The 21445-nt window shown below is 40.3% G+C and overlaps 1 protein-coding gene across 2 annotated transcripts in view; it reads right to left on the bottom strand.

Moving 5' to 3' along the window:
* Nucleotides 1-21445, bottom strand: part of SGCZ (sarcoglycan zeta) — a 547569-nt gene that overhangs the window by 63311 nt on the left and 462813 nt on the right. For both annotated transcript variants that reach the window (XM_083630759.1, XM_083630758.1), the window contains one exon: nucleotides 6822-6909. In XM_083630759.1, the coding sequence (XP_083486885.1) occupies nucleotides 6822-6909 (88 nt within the window). The remainder of the gene's footprint in view (nucleotides 1-6821; nucleotides 6910-21445) is intronic.

Below are 21445 nucleotides of genomic sequence, written 5' to 3'. Positions count from 1 at the left end.
TACTTCCGGATGGTCGCAAATTCCTCCCATCCCCTAACTAGAAAGATGCACAGACAGATTGAATAAATGCAATCCTTTTACAGCGATCCATATCCATTTGCTACCATCATAACATCCCACAGAGCTGTTTGCCAATGACAGTTTAAAGGTTAAGTCAGAGGCATGTGGGAATGACAACATGTTCTCCAGATATAATGTTAACTTATAACATGGCACTAAATGTACTTGCCCTCTTTAACGGCTTTCTCCAGTTTGCACGCAGGATATATAGTTTTGCCAAAATTAATGAGATGTCTGAATGTCAGAAGGGGCGGAGAGAGAGCAAAAATAAAAATTTAATATCCTGTCGGAGACTTGTTATAGAGCCAGATGCTGGAAATAATTTAACTGTACTTAACGCCCGGCAGCAGCTTTCTGAATGTCATGACAGTCACATAGCATCTGTCCTAGTAGCTAAGCATTAGCAGTTAATATATATGAAACAAGCCATTTAAATGGAAGGTCTTTGGAAGAGGTGTATTAAATCACCCCAAACAGATTCAGTGCTACCTGAATAATATTTGTTTTCTCGTTTGGAGGGGGTCTCAGAAGTTAGAAAAATAAGTACTTATCCTCATTAAACCTTTTTCTAGCAGTGGCTTACTATCCGTGCTTAAGAGGACTCCAATAATAAAGCAGGTGCCAATTCTTTAATTGTCCAATATTGTTCTCAAACTCAACCAGGATTGAACCCCCCTCCCCCTGCTTTCGAGGTGGTTTTCCTAAATCCTAATTGATCTGCAACTCCCTTCTCCTAATGCACGAAGTGCAGGTTCCCCTATAAAAGTATCAGCTATGTTAAACAATATATATGAGTTAGTGAAGCAAGGAGCAGCAGTGCTGTAAAACAATGCTATTGTGGCTCGGACGAGGTTGTGAAATTTCAATGTAATGGGTGCAGAATACATGCCAGAGTGATCACAATTTATACAAAGCTTTAGGTTTCCTTTACCACTCCCTTCTTTCTGATAGATCTCACCTGTAGATGTATGTCTTCTGGAGTGTCCAGAAATAGGATGTTCTGAACACCCCTTTAAGCACCTCTTACTGAATGTCATAGTCTACTGTGAGAAAGGTCTTTTAATTTTGGTGGGCCAACTGAATAATGTAAAAGGAAAAGCATGCGCAGCATTAGGATTCTCTCCTCCCCCCCACTTCATTCTGAGCACAACGCCGCCGCCACCAAATGATCAATGCCTTGCTGGCATTGTTATGCTAAGCCAGTCCTCTGTGCCCATTCCGCTCAGTCACTGGAACTAATCTCTGCATTATTGTGACTTTTATAACAGACCTATAAACTAAAGCCAGGCTTTCATTACACAAAATGAAGGCTTCTTAACATACTTCTCAATGCGTTTATTGCTAACATCCACGCAAACATCACATATCCTTTTCCACATTATGCACCTGGGTGTTCCTCCCTCCACACACACACCCCCCACCCCGGATTCAACATAGCCCAGCCAAAGGAACAAGCGCAGAGAGAAGCTACACCTGCATTTTCACGGTGATAACATCAGGACAACTCGTACTAGACAGTAATAGCAGGGAGAGCTTTGCTGTTATTAAGAAGAAGAAAAATACCCAAAGCCATCGATTCACATTGCGCCATTTACATAACAGGCAGCCTGTTCCTCAAAACAACACATCACCCCACCCTGAAATGAGTAAAGGAAGAACAGGGTATGAGAATAGTAATCAAATATTTAGTCCCATACATTTTAAATTCTTTTTCTGCTTTTCTGCTTTTCTGTTTTTATCTATTGAAACTAATTTGATTCCACATTTTCCAGTGCTCATGGTGGTCTACATTTAAGAATTAAAATGTAATTCTAAGATTAAAAAAAACTTTAACTTAAGAGAAGAGTTAAGTCATACAAGCACCAAAAAGCACGAAAGTTTTAAGTGAAGGCACTAGCTTTAATTTCTGTTCTGTGCCATGTAAACAGTAGCCTTTGGGAGTCTCACACAATGCGCCCGCTTACAACTTAGCCTCCATGTATCTACACTTTTTTCACCTTGGTCTTTCAGCCCCAATCTTCTCCAGGTTCTGTTGCTTCTGTTGATACTACATCCATCTACCACATCCACGTTTGACAAAACATCAGTTTCTAAATTCTAAAAGCTTACTTCCAATCGCCAACCTCTTGGGTACCTTATCTTAAGCTGCAGAACACAGAACTGTAAACCACAACTTGGTCTGGTGTGGTTACCCATAATGATGGCTGTGTACTACTATCAGATCTCTCTCTGAATACCAATTGCTGGGTAAGCTCATGGCTTACTTGTGGGGTCCCCATAAGCATCTGGTTGGCCACTGGACTAATTACTAGACCATTGGTCTGATCCAGCAGGGCTCTTATTATGTTTTTATGTCTTATGTCTCACCTTATGATGACAGTCAACCAGCACCAATGCCCATCTGACCCCAGTCTTGTATCAACATTTACGCAGCATCTTTCTACACACACTGTCAAACTGCTCTTACCGTTAAGTTGCTTTCCTTATGATTGGCTGAAATCTACTGTCCATCATTCATATGATTGCATTTATTTCATACAATGCACTTATAAGAAACACAATTAACTCCTGATAGATGTAGTAAGGGCCAAAACCTTAGATGGCTTTCCAAGAGAATGAGGCAGACTCAAGGAGGATGATAGAACAATCTCACACATGTCCACTTAGAAATTCTACTGAGTTCAATGGGAGTTACTCCCAGGGAGGTGAGTCTAGGGTTGCAGTGTATCAATGGCTTTTTGCATTGATAGCAAAACGGAATCTCCCATATTCAGAGAAAATATACTTCAGAAAATCAGTTCCTAGAAGCGAACAGTATAATAATAATAATAATAATAATAATAATAATAATAATAATAATAGCTCTGCTTGTGAGCTTCCTAGATGCACCTAGCTACCACTGGAGAAAGAAGGCTGGACCAGAAAGGACTTTTGAAATCAGCTAGGGATTTTTTGCAAAAATGTCCTTATGGATTTTTTCCTTCCACTTTTTGTTATCTTTATTTAGTGGCGAAATGTTATACAGAAGAAAAGAATAGTTCATCTATATTCATTGACGATAGCTACAGAGCCACAGATTATATAAAGCACCAGATATAGAAAGGATCTGCTATGCTATTAGTGAAGTTATTCTCTGAATGTGGATCCTTATGTATCGCAAACAGCATCATCCATGTGGGAGTCATGGGGGAACAAAAATATATTAAGAACACACCTCCTTCCCCAAAAACCCAGCCCAGTGAGGACTGAAAATGTTCAGTGGGCACAGTAAGTTGACTGGCGGGAGGTGGGGCAGGACAACAGAAAATAGGGTGGGGAGAGAATGGAAAGGGGCATCCATACAGAATACATGACTGGCTGGCTCGCATACTGAACAAGAGTATGTCTCACTGCACTTTTTTGGTGCAGGTCCTCTTGTGACTTAGTACATGCGATACACAAAGTGCTCTGAACATTCCCAACATGCTGTGGAAATTGCAGGTGTTACTATGTGCAGGCGTTCAGCTCATGCACAACTGTGTATATGTGTGGCGCCGGGGGGAAATTGATTTAAATTGATTTAAATAAATTGATTTAAACTGAAAAATAGTGTGAAAAGCACGAAACAACAACAACTGTCCAGCTCCCAAAAGAGCAGAAAAACTGCAAAAATGGTGCAAAACCAGCAAGAAATCCCAGGAGCCTTTATAACTGCAATCCGATTGCACCAAGTTTTAGAGGGTGTCTACAGATGCCTGCCTAAGGGACGCGGGCGGCACTGTGGGTTAAACCACAGAACCTAGGATCAGAAGGTCGGCGGTTCGAATCCCCATGACGGGGTGAGCTCCCATTGCTCGGTCCCTGTTCCTGTCAACCTAGCAGTTCGAAAGCACGTCAAGTGCAAGTAGATAAATAGGTGCCGCTCCAGCGGGAAGGTAAACGGCGTTTCCGTGTGCTGCTCTGGTTCACCAGAAGCGGCTTAGTCATGCTGGCCACATGACCCAGAAGCTGTACGCCGGCTCCCTCGGCCAATAAAGCGAGATGAGCGCCGCAACCCCCGAGTCGGTTATGACTGGACCTAATGGTCAGGGGTCCCTTTACCTTTACAGATGCCTCCCCACAACCAGATTGCACTGATGACTGAGGTAACTTTGAGGGCTTGATGCTATTGAAAAGTAAACTGACCCTGCAAAGATTCCCCAGGATTAGAAAGCAAGAGAAGTGAAATGGAACGTAACTATGATACATTTTAATCAGTAGACTCCTCCAACAATCTGCACCAACTGCGATGGCTAATTAAATAGTTCACAGGTGTTTGCAGTAATGACTAACAAGAGAACATGTGTTGCTTTAAAGCATCTGAACTATTTAGAGGATTAAGTGCAAACACTGTATTGTCAAGCCGACTGGACGGTGCTCTCGCACCTATTTAGTAACACTTACAGGGTAAAATTCAACAAACTGCCATTCCTTCAACCTGAGTTTCAGATTGCTTCCCTATATTGCATTCAATGGAGTGTCAGAAGAAACCTAACTTTAAATACCGCTAGAGCTAAATGTTTAAATAATGTATTTACCAGAAGCAGCGAGTGCAAAATGGCTAGGAAAGGTACTGGCTTAATTTGCATCCATTTGTATCTGCCACCATGCCTGGCTGCCTTTGACACAACCGTTTAGGGCAATCATCACAGATGCTGTGTCTTTGCATATTACACTGCCATGCCTCAGGTAGAATAACTATATGAACGAAACAACAATCCCTTCATCAGATTAAGGGGGGATAGCTCAGCAATTCTTTTCTAAAAAAGAGAGAGGTAGCAGGCTCCAGACCTCCTATCCGAGAAGGCCTTTCCCCCTTAATCTTAAATGTATATTATATGTACTCAAAAAGGCTTTTGCAGAAAACAAGATAATGAACAGTGAGAGACACACCCCCTCAATAAAAAAACCCTCATTGGAAAAGAAAAGGATAATCAAGAGAGTAGGATTAAGGTCTTGCTACAGTCCTATAGTATACTGGCATTTTTTCAAGGTAGGGTCTTAAGTCATTTTCTTGAGTGGCCATGGGAAGATCTGAAGGAAAAGAGGTTTATAAACACCCTCCCCTGGACCTCTTATGTCTGGCAGCAGGAGTCAAAAGCTAACAGAGACGATCAGAGAAACTAAGATGTTTACTTGCGTAGCCTTTCAAAAGTGGGCAGTGTCTTCTCTGCTCATTAACTGGCTAAGGTTTTTGGATTTAGGAGATCGCTTATAGAACATGATTATTTGTTGTAATTTTCAAAACTCACCAGTCAAAAACCCTCAGTCTAGTGACGGATCTTTTGGTATCAATTAAATTTGCTGCTTTAGAAATGCTAGTTGATATAAGTTTCAATCAATTAACTCATCCATTAAATCTGCAGGTGTTTCCATATGAACAAAATAATAATTCTGAAGAACAGGGGGGAAAGGGCACTGTCTTTGCTTTTAAGGTGATGAACACAAATGTTGCACTTGGCTTCTAAGTTTATACCTACCACTTGAAGTTTTTTTACAAGTACTTGTATTAAAATAGTTGACATTATTTGAAACCCACAGAAATGTATTGCCTCTTAGGAGATTTTAGTTGATTAATCTAACAGATTAATCAACTAAATATTGCAATCCTTTTAATATGTAAAGTGACCACTAAAAAATATTCGAGATGGCATTACAATAAAGCCACTGCAATGATAGCAACTGAATTGGGACAACTGGGGACAACAGAATTGTAAAGAAGAACAGTACCCTGACATCAGAGGATGATTTATGATAGAAATCATTCTGAACCATAGAAATTCTCCCTGAACATTAATAAAAACCTAACATACTGCATGGCATATGCTCACAAGAGACGTCATTATTTAAATATGGAGTAAAGGTTTTCTATGTGTTTTTCTGCAGAATTGAAAGATTCTTCTTACTAAAAAAAATAATCTGTATCTCTTTTTTCTTTTTCTTTTTCTTTTTTTTTGGGGGGGGGGAGACCTGTTCAAGTACCATACTAACTCAGCATTATAAAATGTAACTGTAAATGAAGAAGAACAAAGAGCACTCCAAACCAACAGAGGATAATGAGGCATATTGACACAGGCACAAGCATCACCTGATATCTGATCACTTGATGATTTGTCGTCTTCCCAAAGTGACAGAACCACTGTTAGAGTGACACTGTGGCTCTCATCTCCAGTGCTGTGCTAATTATTTTTGCTATAATTAATAAAATTGGAGAGGGAAACAAGCTTTCTGATTTGGAAATCCTGTTATTACACACCCACATATATTTACATGCACACTCTGCAATACAACACATGATGTCTAAAAGTAAATGCTTATATTTCTGAACAACATTCCCACTATATGTGGAAATACAGTCCAAAGGCTTCCTATCCTCCCCAATATCTTACTGAGACTGTGTTCAGAATGTTTTCCCTCTTTCTTGAAGAGGCCGTGAGTTTTGTGTTCATAATCATAAAAGAAAATCCTCTGATATTAGCAAATAATTTCCACACATTTTGTACCATTGCTGTTGCATGAAAATTATAACTTGCTTTACTAAAAGGCTAGAAGAATTCTAGATTATTCTGCCTGCGAAAAGGTTGAAGTGCAATAAGATTTTCTAATAGGGTTAATCCTCATTTTATCCGATCAATTATTTGTTGGGATAGATTATCTTTTTTTATCGAATTACCATTGCAGAGCTAAGTTCTTCTAAAATGTTAACATGATACACAAAAGCTTCATTAGAGAATAAGACTTACCTACAGTCAGCTGTCCCGTTAACTGTCCCATGTGGTTTCTTGCATTCACTGTTACATTCCTGTCAGACTGTAAGACCAGAGGGCTATCCTGGGAAACATGTATAAGAAGGAAATGAGAGGGAAAAATATAGCAGAGTCAAGCTATAACGATTGACACACAAGTATGCTGGTGAGGTTTAGTCAAAACAGCACAGTCTTGCTGATATCAGCTATAACCATGGAGTACCATTCAAATTCTGTTGGACTACAACCAGGTCCGGCCCAAGACATTTTAGCACCTGAGGCAGGCCACAAAATGGTGCCTCCCCTCCCCACCAGGGAAGAAGGGGTGAGTGAAGGTCTACATCGGGAACAAGGCGGGGAATAAAGATCTACATTGGGATTGGATGTCCTTGTATATCCTGCCGTCTGAGGTGGTTGCCTCAACTTGCCTCATAGGTGGGCCGGCCCTGACTGCAACACTCATTAGCTGTTGCCAAGATGGCTAATGCCTAGGGATTATGGGAACTGTAGTCCAACAACTTCTGAAGGTCGCCAGGTTGGCTGCCCCTGAGCTAGAATCACATGAAATTGAAGACGCAGAATTTGATTTCTGAGCTGTTCCAAGGTTTTTAAAATTCTGAAATGGCTCCCTTACATAACTGCATTCAGCATCAGAGACACAGGCCTACAAAGTGACTCATTGTTCGGTGCCAAGCATTTGGTGCCATTGCGTTTATATGCCCACTTGAAAAGCTGCAATTTGGGTTTGTATCAGCAACCAAAGCCACTATTTTCTGGTATATTTCTGACACTAAAGGCAATGCTACTGCTAAGAGAATGGTCATTAAGGGATCCTTAGTATGAAAAGGGGTGTGGCATTGGCTGCTGATGTCTGAAAACCTGGCATTCTGGTTGCATGGGATGGTATACTATTCAAAACAGCAGAGCGTGTGCTGAATAAAGATCATTTGGGGAGGCTACCTCCAGGTGACCCAGCTGGAAGCATAAGAAATTATGACACAGCTTGCTTTACTGGGGTGACCAGGTGAATGGCGAACATGGTGGCCTTTTTGCCAGGCTTTCAGAGAGGCTTGGGCTTCCCGCATTCTTTCTTATGCTGCTACTAGGTTTGAGTTGGAATCTGCTTCCACTTTACACAGCTGCTTTTGCAGTGGCTGAAACACTGCTCAGAGGCATTTGGGCAAGAAAAAAGACAAGTGGTAGCATGTGAGTGCCTGTGAATATTTTCCCCCAAATGTTTACTCTACCCCTAGAAAATACAAAAAAAAGTAATTATCACCTTCTCTGCCCCACCTCCTCTCAAAACCATTCAAAAATTCTAATACAAGCAGTTTTGGGTTAGCTCTAACTTATATTGTTAGTAGATCTCATTTTGCTTTTGTGATCAAAGTAGTTACATTTCATTTTGTTTTGTTTTTTAGAAATGCAGCATATCATTTTAAACATAATAAATAAATTGTAGAGATGTCTACACTTTTTCTTTTATCTTTTATTTCTTTTATTTATGTTCAAATTGCAAAGGTGTTCAATTTAGAAACCATATGCCTTATTTTGTGGGAAAGATCACATTTAGGGAGGACAGGTTAAATCATTTTCTCTATCCCTACCTAACAGAAAGAGCTGCCAGCCAGCCAGCCAGAAATAAATTAGCCTGGTTTGCCCCTGTGCCTTTAAGATAGGTTTGGTATATTGAAAAGAGCGGGCAATTTTTTTTAATGACATGGAGCTATACATTATTACCTGTTTAATTGCTGCAGATCAACTTGCTGTTTAAGAGATAGCTACAGGCACTGGATGAAAGTTTGCATCTCTAGATTCAGAACATGTGTGGCTATTCCACAGCAAGCATGCATTGCTGTGCAAACAATGCTTGGGTCTGATGATGGATACATGGTTAACACACTGTACAAATCTCAGGAAAAACCATTACTGATTGTGTCTTCGATTGGGATATGGGATAAGTTGGAGATGGACAAAATTGTAGCTAATTTGCTTTAATGATTTCTGGAACTGTCCTAGCACCACACCATAATAGAAATTAGTTATGAGAAACATTAGGGAAGCGACTGGTTATGATACAGCATTCAATCCAGCCTCTGGTTGTATTTGGAAATCTAAAACACATAGCTGCTTCTTATGCTTTGGAGATGACTGTTCATCTTTTGACAGCAGCCAAAGGGCAACCACTCAAAGATGGTGGAAAAATGAGAACAGGTCTATCACGTTCAGTAGAAAGACTGTTTAGAGTGCAGGAGGCAAGTTTCTCTGACTGAATTGATGGACACTGTATAAGTTAGAGAAAGATGACAGGTGGACAACAAATTTGTCTATACTCCGAATCTCTGGAAATGTCAAAATACAAGGCAATTGTTGAGTCTATCATGAACAGCTGCTTTAAAAAGCTTTAATCCATCTATTTAAATGATAAGGTAGTTTTAGAATAGATTGAAAATATTACTGAGTCACTGGTTCCACATAATGGAATCACTCAATGCAATGAAACAAGTCTCTCTTTAAGGAACATGTAGTAAAGACACACATCTCTCTACTTCAAGAAAAGGAGGAGAGGTGACTGAGCTGAGCTGATAGCACTGACATCACTATTATGAGGTAATAAGTAATCACAGCAAAAGTACAGTATACTGGCTTTTGTTATTGTTTGTCATTTAAGCTTGAATGCATCCATTCCCTGGCTCTCTCTTGGTGGATATGTAAGATACAGTGGTACCTCAGGTTAAGTACTTAATTCGTTCCGGAGGTCCGTACTTAACCTGAAACTGTTCTTAACCTGAAGCACCACTTTAGCTAATGGGGCCTCCCGCTGCTGCCGCACCGCCGGAGCACGATCTCTGTTCTCATCCTGAAGCAAAGTTATTAACCTGAAGCACTATTTCTGGGTTAGCGGAGTGTGTAACCTGAAGCGTAACCTGAAGCATATGTAACCCGAGGTACCACAGTATACATGACTGGACCCATAACACCTCTGAGATATTTTACGTTGCAATTGTAACAACACCAGATAACACCAGTGCAGGAAGGATTCATTCAGCTTCGTGTGTCTATGTGAACTGGACCACACATAAAGTCCATGCAGTCAAAAATCCCATGATATACACAGATGCACATCAGAGGTTTTTAAGCAGAGGTCTGATGGCCATCTGTCATGGATGCTTTAGTTGAGATTCCTGCATTACCAGGGGTTGGACTAGATGATCCGCATGGTCCTTTTCAACTCTACAATTCTGTGATTAAAAAATAGCAGAACCATGTGTAGGACCTCGCTTTTTGTCACAGCTTTGAGATTATTCAAGTCATAGGAAGAGGCAGCCATGCACTTTCTCTCTGCTTCAACCAGAGAAGCAGGTTGTGATGCTTGTTCAATGGCCCTGTCTGTTTCTAGAGTCAAACAGCTGCCACAGAAATTGGGGGAATGTGGGGAGAACTTGGGGGGAAAGGACTGCATGCTGATGAGAGTGTAGCCATAAGCCTGATCAGAACTTATCGATATGGAGAAGCTCTGTTCAGGCTTATGACTACCCTTGAATCAGCATGGAGCTGATTGATATGGAGCTCTTGGTAAATCAATTCGGCTTGTTAAATCTCTCACCTCCCAATACGCACAGACATTTTAAGCACCCTGCTGACAGCTAGCAAAAATGAGGCGGGACTATTTTGGCACCAGGCAGGAAATGAGTTAAGTCTAAAAGACACAGGGAAGGGGCTTAGCAGTGGTGGGGGTGCAAGCAGCACCCCCTTTCAATGGTCATCAACTGATAACTGGTGGTGTATGTTTCAGAAGGGAGGCTGGCACTAGTCCCCAAGAACCCACTTTGTGTGACTCCACATTGGTAGACAGAGCAATAGTGCTATTTTGCTGCCTTCCACAAGGCAGCCAAATGCAAACATAATGAAGTAATTTCCCACTTCTCAAATGTGGCTGAAAGATCTCCTTGGGGAAGGTTCAGTCCAGGACTCAAATGAATAAACATTCTAGTGGCAGATGAAGATGATGGACTATATGGAATTGGCGGAAATGACTGGCAGAATCCGAGACCTGGGAGAAGAGGCGGTGGAGGAAGACTGGAAGAAATTTAAAGTATATCTTCAGAAATATTGTAAAATTAATGAATGTTAAATTTATGTTTGGATTGGCAATAAGTGGTAATTAGCAACAAAAGTTAACAAGAATATGTAAAAAATGAACTGATAAATGGACGAAAATATTGAGTTATAATATGCTATGATATATAGTTAAGATAAATGAAAAAGGGTAAGAATTTGCTGAACTGATTATGTAAATGGGAATACAAAAGGGGGAGGTGTGAGGAGGTCAAGGAAACAAGCATATGAATTTAAAGATATCAAAAAATGGATTTGTTTTTTTAATTTTTTCCTAACTATTTGTTTTTTGTATTTTGTATTTTTTTTCTTGTTTGTTTTTCTATGAATTTTTGTATTTTTCTTTGTTTTCTTTTTTCATTTTTTACCTTTCTCTGTGGTTTTTTTCATTCTGTAAATCTCTATTTTTTTGTAAAATCCCAATAAATATTTAAAAAAACAAAAAACAAATGAATAAACATTCTTGCTAATGAGCATTTAGTAATCTAAACTGCTGGGAGGAGCACAGAGAGAAGAAACACCATGGTGTACCTGTAACAGCAAAACCAGGCACCTTCACCTGCCCCAGCTGCAATAAAACATGTCTCTCCTGTACTGGTCTCTACTGCCACAGCAGGCACTGTAACTCTCCAGCAGTTTGACTTTACCCCCTGGATAGCACACGTGATGGCCATTGTCTCTCAAGACAGACGGATGCCAGCATTAGTAATGTCTCCCCAACTGCTTTCCCACTGAATGAGGCACAGAACAGTGTGCAGTTGCTATGACAGCTTAGCAAATAAAAATATTTTCTAGGTCATGGACACACACACACACACTTATAATAATCTTTTAAAGGAAATAAAATATCAACTTCATAAAAGCTTTCAGAAATGAGTGCATGGAAACAGTTTTAACAAAGTACAGGTAAGGAAATTAGTGGCTGTTTTTAAGCCTGCAATGTAATCTATCAACTTTGTTATTTACTGCAGTCTCATCAGTGGTTTGTTATTTTAGCATTAATCCTCAGAATGGATAGAAATCTGGTGTATTATAAAGAGCACAGAAGACCACCTGTCCTCGCTAACATCTGTTAGCTATATACAAATGCCTGGATAAATTTTAAATGTTATCAGTTAAGTTCAGATATTCTCCAGCTAATCAGGCTACCTCACAGCTTCTTTTTAATTTGGTAATACTTTTTTTAAAAAACCTAAATTGTTTTATTTCTCTTCTAAAATCAGGTACAATGGCAATTCTTTTACAGGAGAAAAGAAATACAGATCATCAAGTCAAACCAATCTTTTACAACTTCTACAGGAAAGAACAGGAAAAACTTCACATAAAAATAGTCACTAAAATTCAAATCTAACTACTTCATTTGGCTTATTTTTGTAATATCAAGAGAGATGAAAAGCTTCAAACTTATTTAACTACTTTGCTATGTGTGTGTTGATTTCTGCAAAGTTAATAAACCGTCCCCATGATAACATAAAAATTTGATTTTTTTCCCTGTCCATTTGCTACTTTTGCTTGGTGCCATAGTTTTCCTAATAGTTCTCTTTCTTTATTTGGCAACTGAGATTGTTTTCTGGGGTCTTCTCTTACCTACTCCATATCTATACCTGCTGAAACAATTAAAATCTCTTCCTCCATGGTAGTAAAAACAACACACCAAAATTTTCTTCCATATAATTTGTTTAACTTGTCACATAAAAAAAGAATCTTCCATAGCTCAACAACTGAAGGTATTTAAAGCGTGTCTCACACACTGCAATTTAGGCACGAGGGCTGAATTGTTGCATGTGTTATGTCTAACTGCTTTTGGAAAATAGCTTAGTCCAAGTGAAGGACATATTTGATTGGTGATTTAAAACAATTTAATGCCATCTGGCCCTTTCTATGGACACTTTTCATTTTTCTAAACTGAAAAAAGAGCAAAGCATTGCTCCTGATTTTCGTTCTGTCATGCTACTGAGGACTAATGAAGAAATAATTATGGACCTGTAAAAGGGTATAATTCATAATGACTGAAAAAATCATTAAAAATCATTTAAAAAAACACACCAGAGTCTTGAGGACCAGCTCCGAGGGCCTTCTGGTGGTTCCCTAACTGCGAGAAGTGAGGTTACAGGGAACCAGGCAGAGGGCCTTCTCGGAATGCCCTCCCATCAGGTGTCAAGGAAATAAACAACTATCCGACTTTTAGAAGACAGCAGAAAGCAGCCCTGTTTAGGGAAGATTTTAATGTTTGATGTTTTATCATGTTTTCAATATCCTGTTTAAAGCTGCCCAGAGTGGCTGGGGAGGCCCAGCAACTTGGGTGGGGTATTATTATTATTATTATTATTATTATTATTATTATTATTATTAAATTCAGACGTTATTGTTATTTATGTATGCCACTACTGCAGTCTGTGTTTTGTTAGGCCCAAAATGGAAAATGAGTGAGGTCCCAAAGAAAGAAGAGTGGCAACTTAAGCTGATGCACAACTTCGAGACTTAACATATAGAATAAGAGAACAAGAACATACGTTTAGAGAAGATTGGAAAATGTTTATTGAATATATGGGGGGGGGTAATTGTATACACTTGAAAACACTGGCAGCATTAAGATAAATTCAACAGCATAAATAAGTTTTGATGGATGTAATAGTGGAATATTGAATGGTTTAGTTTATGTAAAATATGAAGGGATTTATGGTATGCAAAATTAACAACGGAAAGAGAAGAAGGGAAGTCATTGATATTTTAATGTTTAAATGAGTATTCAAAATTGTAAAACTGTCTGTGTGTGTGTGTGTGTGTGTGTGAAGAAATAATTTAGGTTACAATCCTATATGTGCTTACCTGTTAAGTCCTGTTGAAACCAATGGGGTTTGTATCTGTATAGGCATGTATAGGCTTGGCTTGGTATACTTAGGGATGGGGTAGAAATTTGATTCAGTTCACAACTAAAGGTGAACCTCCCTAATTTGCACTTTTCAAACTAATGTGTGGCCCAAAACAGTTCTTTGAATTTTGCACTTCTCTGAATTTTGCAATGGAATTCTCCAGCCAAGTAAAGTGTTTCAAAAGTGTACATTCTAGGACAAAGTCTGCATACACATTCATGATTATTCAAGAATACATTAAATTAGGGGACACTGCTTTGCAAAAATGTGTATTTTAGAGAAAAATGTGCATTTTAGGAGAAATTGAGCTAAAATGCTGGTGAATTTTCATGGGGACTTTTTTTTTAAAGACTGACTTGGAAACGTGGAGAACTGAATTTAATTTTGTAAAAATGAAAAGCTGAAATTGACCATTTCACCTTTCCTCAAGCACGCTTACTAGAAGTAAGCCTCCTATCTCCCTTCTGAGTAAACAAAGTAAGTTAAGTTCAACAAAATGTTGAATGGCTAGACGTTACTCTTGACTCTCCAACATGGAGCCTTCTTCCCAGAGGAAAGGCTTCTAGGCTGTTTCCATCAGTTCATTAACTTGCAAATAGGAACGTGTGAAGTCATGGTGAGTTCCATCCTAGGATTTCAAGTGCATTGTATGTTCTCCTCTTCCTCACCTCTGCAGTTGATTTATTTAATAGTTTGTCAAACAGCTTGCCCTCCTGCAGCTTGGCAGATGGAAGGGGCTTTTTGGCTTGTCCATCTTTCCAGCTGCAGAGCCATGACTGTTTGGGAGCGTCCGTGCCCAAAGCAATCATTTGGGCTGAGAATATGAACATTGCCCAGGGACTTGATGGCAACCAAAGCAGCTGCTAGGGATATTTTTCCTAAGTAGTGATTTTTTTTTCATGCCCCTTATGGACTTTTTGAAGTTCGTTAGCCCCAGCGATTGCTGGTCTGGCAAAAAGTATGCAGTAATAAATGACTTAATGGCTGAGGTATCAAAATACATCCTCAAAGAACCACTTTGTTGTTTATAGCACTTAGCTGGGGGGGGAACCCTCCCTCCCACTACCAAAGAACAACACATGAGAGTCATATTTCCAGTTACTATCTTTCTGTCATTTGATTGGTATTAATGCATTTTTCATTAAACTGCAGGGGTACAGATTATCTTTGATTTCAACTTGACATTGCCTGAATGAATCCATTGTTTCTAACTGGAATTTGGAAGCACATTAAAATAAACAGAGCTTATTTGAATACATTATATGCTCATTAATCTAATGAAAAAGGAAAGGGTGTCTCTCCCCCCCCCACCCCGGCTAAGAATGTGAGGTGCCTTTCCACAATGCAGCAGAGAATTAGGTGTACTTAAGACCTTTGGTCCCAATGGGCTTAAGCGTTCTTTACCTTGTGCTGGACTGTGACATCTGTTCTTTAAGAAGTCTCCGTTTCATCTTTGTGAAAACAGAAATTAATTAGTATGGTATATTATGTAGCCTAATATTTATTTTGAGATGGTCCTGCAGGCTCCTCTCATTGACTTCCTTATATCCTCTAGGCTCTTTACATTCACTTGATGAGAGGAATTCAAAATTAGTCATGCTACTTCCATGACAGTTTTATTTCAATGAAGTCATTATGAGTTAGATTTTGAGCACTATGGTAAGTGCTCAGTTTTTAGATTACTTGGATATTAAGGGTGATGTCCAACTACGTCATACCCAGTGTAAACTCGTTGAAATCAATATATTTAAGTTCCTGACAACAATGAATTTCAAGAGTTTACTGTGAGCATGTCCAACACGCCACCCTAAGTGAAGCAAATTCCTTTTAGGTCTTCAGTCTCTGGGTATTATGTATACTTATTTATATTGTAACCCTATAAACGTTTACTCAACGGTACTTATGTCCAGGCTAATGTGTATAGGATTACAGTCCTAGACAATTTATCTAGTTCAAAATGTATTTTTCTTATTTCTTTTGAAATACTTGCTTAATTTATCATCCAGTATTAATGGATTTTCAGTTTCACAGCTTTCTTTTTCTTGTCTTCTCAATAAGTTTTTATAAGGTTAGAAAAATCATATCTATTAATCAAATCAGTTGTGTTTGGAAGATCAACAAAGCAGGTTAAATGCTAGATAGTGGAGATAAACTTGAAGAAATATCAGATAGCTCTGGATTTGTTGTGGGCTTGTTCTGTTCCCTTATCATGTCATCCAGATAGCTAAAGAAAATAATCTACTGAAACCCTATTTCACATCGAGATTCAATATCAAGGTCTAACTTTCTCCTGCTTAATTTACTATCCAATAAATTGTCAACTGAGAGCATTGTAATCTCCAGACCATTTTTAAAATAGCAAGTGCTGGTTATTTTTATATAGGCAAAGCATTTTTACACTGACATTTAATGAAAGGACTGATTTATAAACATTATCTGGAATCTTGGAACTAGGAAAGGTTTTCCTACAATTACGTTGCTGAGCAAGATCCAGGCAAGAAAGATAGCATGTTATAGCTTGGATGAAAATGTGCTTTTCACACACTGAACAGGACATGTGAAAACAGCATCTACACATGCAAGTAATCAACACAACTCAAACCACCACTCATTCGGGGGTCCCGATCTCCCTCTGTACCACTGTTGGCCTGTATTACTTAAGCTGCTCACCTTTGCTATGATCGGTTTCTTTGTCCCCCCCCCCCAAAAAAAATATTATATGCTCACCTCTTCCATCAGGTTTCCTAAACTATGTACTTAGCAATTCAACTCCAAATGAGCCAAATTAGTAGATGAAACCAGAGTTTACTTTCATTGCAGGTTCGTCAATGTAATTAGCAAACAGAAGTTAATTAAGATAGGTTTGTGGTTTTTTTTACAAACTATTAGAACGTACAAATGGAGCAGAAAAAGAATAGACTTTAATCTCCTTCTGAGGGTTTGTGCAACGCTAAGAAGTGTGAAAGGAACTTCCAGATAAAAGTGACTTCTGATAAAGTGAGAGGAAGAGGAAGGTAGTTCAGCTGTAGGCATAACAACTAGGTTGAGAGTTTGGCACTACAGTTGTTATTTCAACTTTGCCATTTGTGTTGGTGCCTCCCGCTAATCTCTTTGGATCAGCAAGGAATTGGCATGGCCCAACAGAGACCGTAGTTTGCAGGCAAGTAGATACCAACCAGGCAGGTATTGAGCTGAGCAGATAGCAAATTAAGCCAGTCGGCAGTAATGTGCTATCTGAAAGCTGTACCTGGGAATGTAAGTTGCCTTATACTATGTCAGACAGACCACTGGTCCATGTAGCTCAGTATTGTCCATACCAAGGGTGGGGAACAAGATGTCTCTGGGCCACAATTCCCATAATCCCTGACCACTTGCTATGCTAGCTGGTGCTGATGGGGGTTCTAGTTCAGCAACATCTGGAGGGCCATAGGTTCCCCACTCCTGGTCTATACCGTCTGAAAGAAGTCCATAATTTCAGATGGGGAGCGGGTCTCTACCAGTGAACCCAGGACCTTCACAAGCGAAGTATGTGCTGTACCACTGAGCCATATCCCTTCCCAAGTAATTACTTGCTCAAACTGGACACAGTCAAGAAGTTTTATATTGCCGGATCAGAACTGATTGGATGTGTGTAATGCCTGACCACTGCTCAATTGGCAGCAGCAACCATACCCACCACCCTCTAGCTATGCACAGAGATATTGCTGAAACACAGCGGAGAGAAGACTCAACTGCTGTTCTGACAAACTAACAGTGAAAACAAAGAGAAAGGTTTTCACTACCAGAGTCCTGGATCTGACATCTCCAGAACAATGTCTAGACCCAGAGAGGGGGTCCCAAATGTCTGGAGCATCACTGGATTTATCTGGACGGATTTCAACTAGTTATTTTGCGCAAATTCAAAAGGATAGGGGGCAAACTAGATGTGACAACACCCTTTATGTAAATGTTTCTTTAGAATGCAAACAGCAGGTGTAGGGGGGCCAATAAGGATTGAATCTCTGTTGGGTGGGTAGTTTTTTAAAAAATGTTTTGCCAACCAGCAAAGGAATAAAGCAGATTAATCTGGATTAATGCTATACTAGAACAACTGGTTAATATTTGGGCTGATAGCACAACCACAAGTTCTACAGTCTCACATATATTTCAGGGTGTTGGGAGATAACAAAAGCTGCATCCTTGAAAAACTGCTGTCCACACTCTCTACAGCTATAACAATTTATGATTAAAATGCTGCAGACAGTGCAGTGTATAGGCTTTCATTTCAAATTGCCTACATTTATGAAGTATGGAAGCAGCAGCACAAAGCTTGTGAAACCCCTTTAAGTGGAACAAGTCATGACAACCACATGAAGATTTCATTTGTATTCCCTTTCTGCATGCCTAGGGCAGCCAATCACTTTAGCATGGTATGTTCTCCTCTCAGGTGAATCACCCACTTAACAGCTTTAAAAAGATTTAAGGAGTGGATTGCAGCAGGCGAAATTATCTGGGCTTTTATTTCCTCTTGAAAGTACTTCAGGATCCAAATAATTTAACAGGTAAAAGCTGTGAGGCTATGGAAATAAAACGCACAATCTACAGATTCTAGGCTCTGGAAAATTATTATTCTTAAATTAAATCTATGAGCCGCTCAAACTTGCAGAGACATAATTTAATATGGGAATGATTTATTCTACAAGATACAACTGGCAATGTCCCGCACTTTTCCCGATTCAAGAAAACCTTGAAGGATTCTGCTGTGTATATATCCAAGACCTCAAGAATGATCCAAGTCTCACATGCTATGTGCAGGCCTAACCACTACCAGCAACAAACATCAGAGCAAAGTCAAAATGTCACTTTCTCAAAATAAATATTGGTTGGAAAATAGGTTTTCCTATTTGTGCTTTACACAAACGTAAGATGTTCACCAAGGACATGTCAGTGCGTTTCAAACTTCACCCCAAATACACCATTTTGCAAATGATTTCCTATATCCTTCATGAGCTGATCTGTCACTCCTCTGCCCCCTCCTCGACATCCATGTAAAATATTTAGTATGGGACCTCTACTTTCACATTTGTAACTCAAAGTAGGGCTGAACTGAATATGCCCATTCCCCATTTATAGGCTGGATGGTGGGGCATTTGGGCTCCCCCCCCCCCAAAAAAGCAGAAGAAAACGTATTTTCAGAAATGGGGGGGTTACTTTCCACCCCCACCCCGTTGTTTCTTCCATTTCTCCATTTTCATAGGAAAGGACTGCTTACCGGCATCAACTGGAAAAGACAATTGCAGCCCAGCCCAGCCTCCAAAGGTTTGGGAGCATCCATTGGCTTCCTGCACAGCCAACAGATGAAATCAGCTCTTCCATTGGCTGCTGGGGTGGTCAGGACTCTTCCTCCCAATTTCAAATTTGAGCTGGTAGGCAGGGAGTGGTGGCACCCTGGTTCTAGACCAGGCTCTAACCTGGCTTCAGTCAGGTCCACCAATTGCTCATAAATTCTGACAGTGCTGGCACACAGCAGTGGAGGTTGGCATTGGATTTCCCACCCTCCCTCCCTTTATGATGTTGGGATGCTACACCCGAGGGTGAGTGGGAGGGCATGTTTTGGCCTTGCTGTGGAATTAGTTGGTCACCGTAGTTGGGGCCAGGGAAGAATTTGTTTGCAGACTAATTGGACCTGTCTGGGGCATTTGCCTGCCTCATAGCAATGGGTTGACAGATAAGGCACTGAACTGCATTGAGTCCGGATTTTCACTTTTTGAAATAGACCCCATAGTAAAGGGGTCTGGTGGGGATGCCTCTGTTGGGATGCAGCCAAGGAATCAAGGGCAATTGGCAGGCCCCCAGGTGGCCCCAGCCCACCGGCCAGTGTGCCGGGCGATTTCCAGTCCTTGGATCAGCATGAATCTGTGACTCTAGCTTCCGAAGCCTTCAGAAGCTGAGCACGCATGCTCAGCAGAGTAAATAACGCTGCACAACAGAAGTGGCAGGGAGAGGCTGTGATGAGCATATTTACAAGCAGTTTATTCAGCATACATCAGGATAAGGTGAAAACATGTCTTCTCTCCTCCGTGTCCAAGCAAGCAGCATAAGCAATAGCTATACACAAACGGAAGTTCCCAGAAAGCTGTGCTGGAGTGTAAACAGGCATGTGACATACAACAGTCATGCCTGTACTTAAAGTGGAATGGAATATCCTAACAGCCTCTGTCCGTATATCCAAATGTGGGTTGACAGGCATCAGATCCTCTACAAAATGACAACCTGGAGGGACTCCTCTATTTGATGTGAGTCATGGGGGGGGGGTCCTTAATCCAGGATCAGCCCTGATGGAATAATCAGCCAACAGATTGGACTGGTTAATACAGAATATGCACCTAAGCCAAAGCCATATTACAACTGCACTCAATAAAGTTGTGGCCAATTAAATCCCAAGAACTGGCTTTATTGTTTCTTTATTATCGTATTGTTCCCTCTAAAGATGCACCTGACCATAAGACGCACCTAGTTTTTAGAGGAGGAAAACAAGAAGAAAAATATTCTGAATCAAATGTTGTACTAAACTATTTAATAAACTACCATTATATCAGAATAATATTTCAACCATGTAAAGTGAACAGCAGTCAACAGTGGCATTAAGAACCATCATCACTGTCATTAACAAATGAAGAGAGACTTTATCCCCTAGTAAGGGGGCAGGCAATGGAAATATATGAGCTTCCCACATTGAGTCCCTTAGATCTAAGGACTGTATGGTTTGGCCCTACACAATTATTTGAATAAAGACAAAAGAAGTGGGACTTTCTTCCTTTTTGTTCATTGCAGAGAGCTCTGGGGGCTTTCATATGAGGGAGGAATGAGGGAGAAATCTGATTCAATTCCCATTTAAAGTCAAACCTACCTAATTCGCACCTTCGTACACAACACAAGGACCAAACCACAGCCACCCTTCAAATTTCACACTTCTGCAAAGAAAGGCACTACTGTCCCGGCAAGACCAGTGGCGGAGGGAGGGTCTTGCATGTGGCACGTCGCCTGTGGGGACATGGGACATCGCTCACGTGAGCATCGCCCCAAGGGGGTGGTGCATACATGCCCCTGCCCATCCCAATGGGACGTCCGAGCGTGGGGGTGGAGGGATTACACAGCTCCCGCTGTGCTTGCTTTACACCCGTGTAGAAGAAGAAGAGTTTGGATTTGATATCCCACTTTATCACTATCCGAAGGAGTCTCAAAGCGGCTAACATTCTCCTTTCCCTTCCTCCCCCACAACAAACACTCTGTGAGGTGAGTGGGGCTGAGAGACTTCAGAGAAGTGTGACTAGCCCAAGGTCACCCAGCAGCTGCATGTGGAGGAGCGGAGACGCGAACCCGGTTCCCCAGATTACGAGTCTACCACTCTTAACCACTACACCACACTAGCTCCCCCTTGGTAAAGACCTGTTTCTTGCTGCCTGATGCAGAGAAGTACATATCTTTCAGAATATCTAAATTTCTTGTTAAGAGTCTATAGATCTTGTTAAGAGTCTATAGATCTGTGCTACAAAATTTAAAGGGCATATGGGAAATGATGTATCCTTTAAAGGTTAAGGAGTAGAAATGCAAATTACTATTGTAATTGTTTTTGTTTTCTTTTTAATA

The sequence above is a fragment of the Podarcis filfolensis genome (genome assembly GCF_964270895.1).
Source record: "Podarcis filfolensis genome assembly, chromosome: 9".
Classification (NCBI taxonomy): domain Eukaryota; kingdom Metazoa; phylum Chordata; class Lepidosauria; order Squamata; family Lacertidae; genus Podarcis; species Podarcis filfolensis.
The sequence above is the reverse complement of the archived record's forward strand: the minus strand, read 5'-3'. Positions and strand labels throughout refer to the sequence as shown.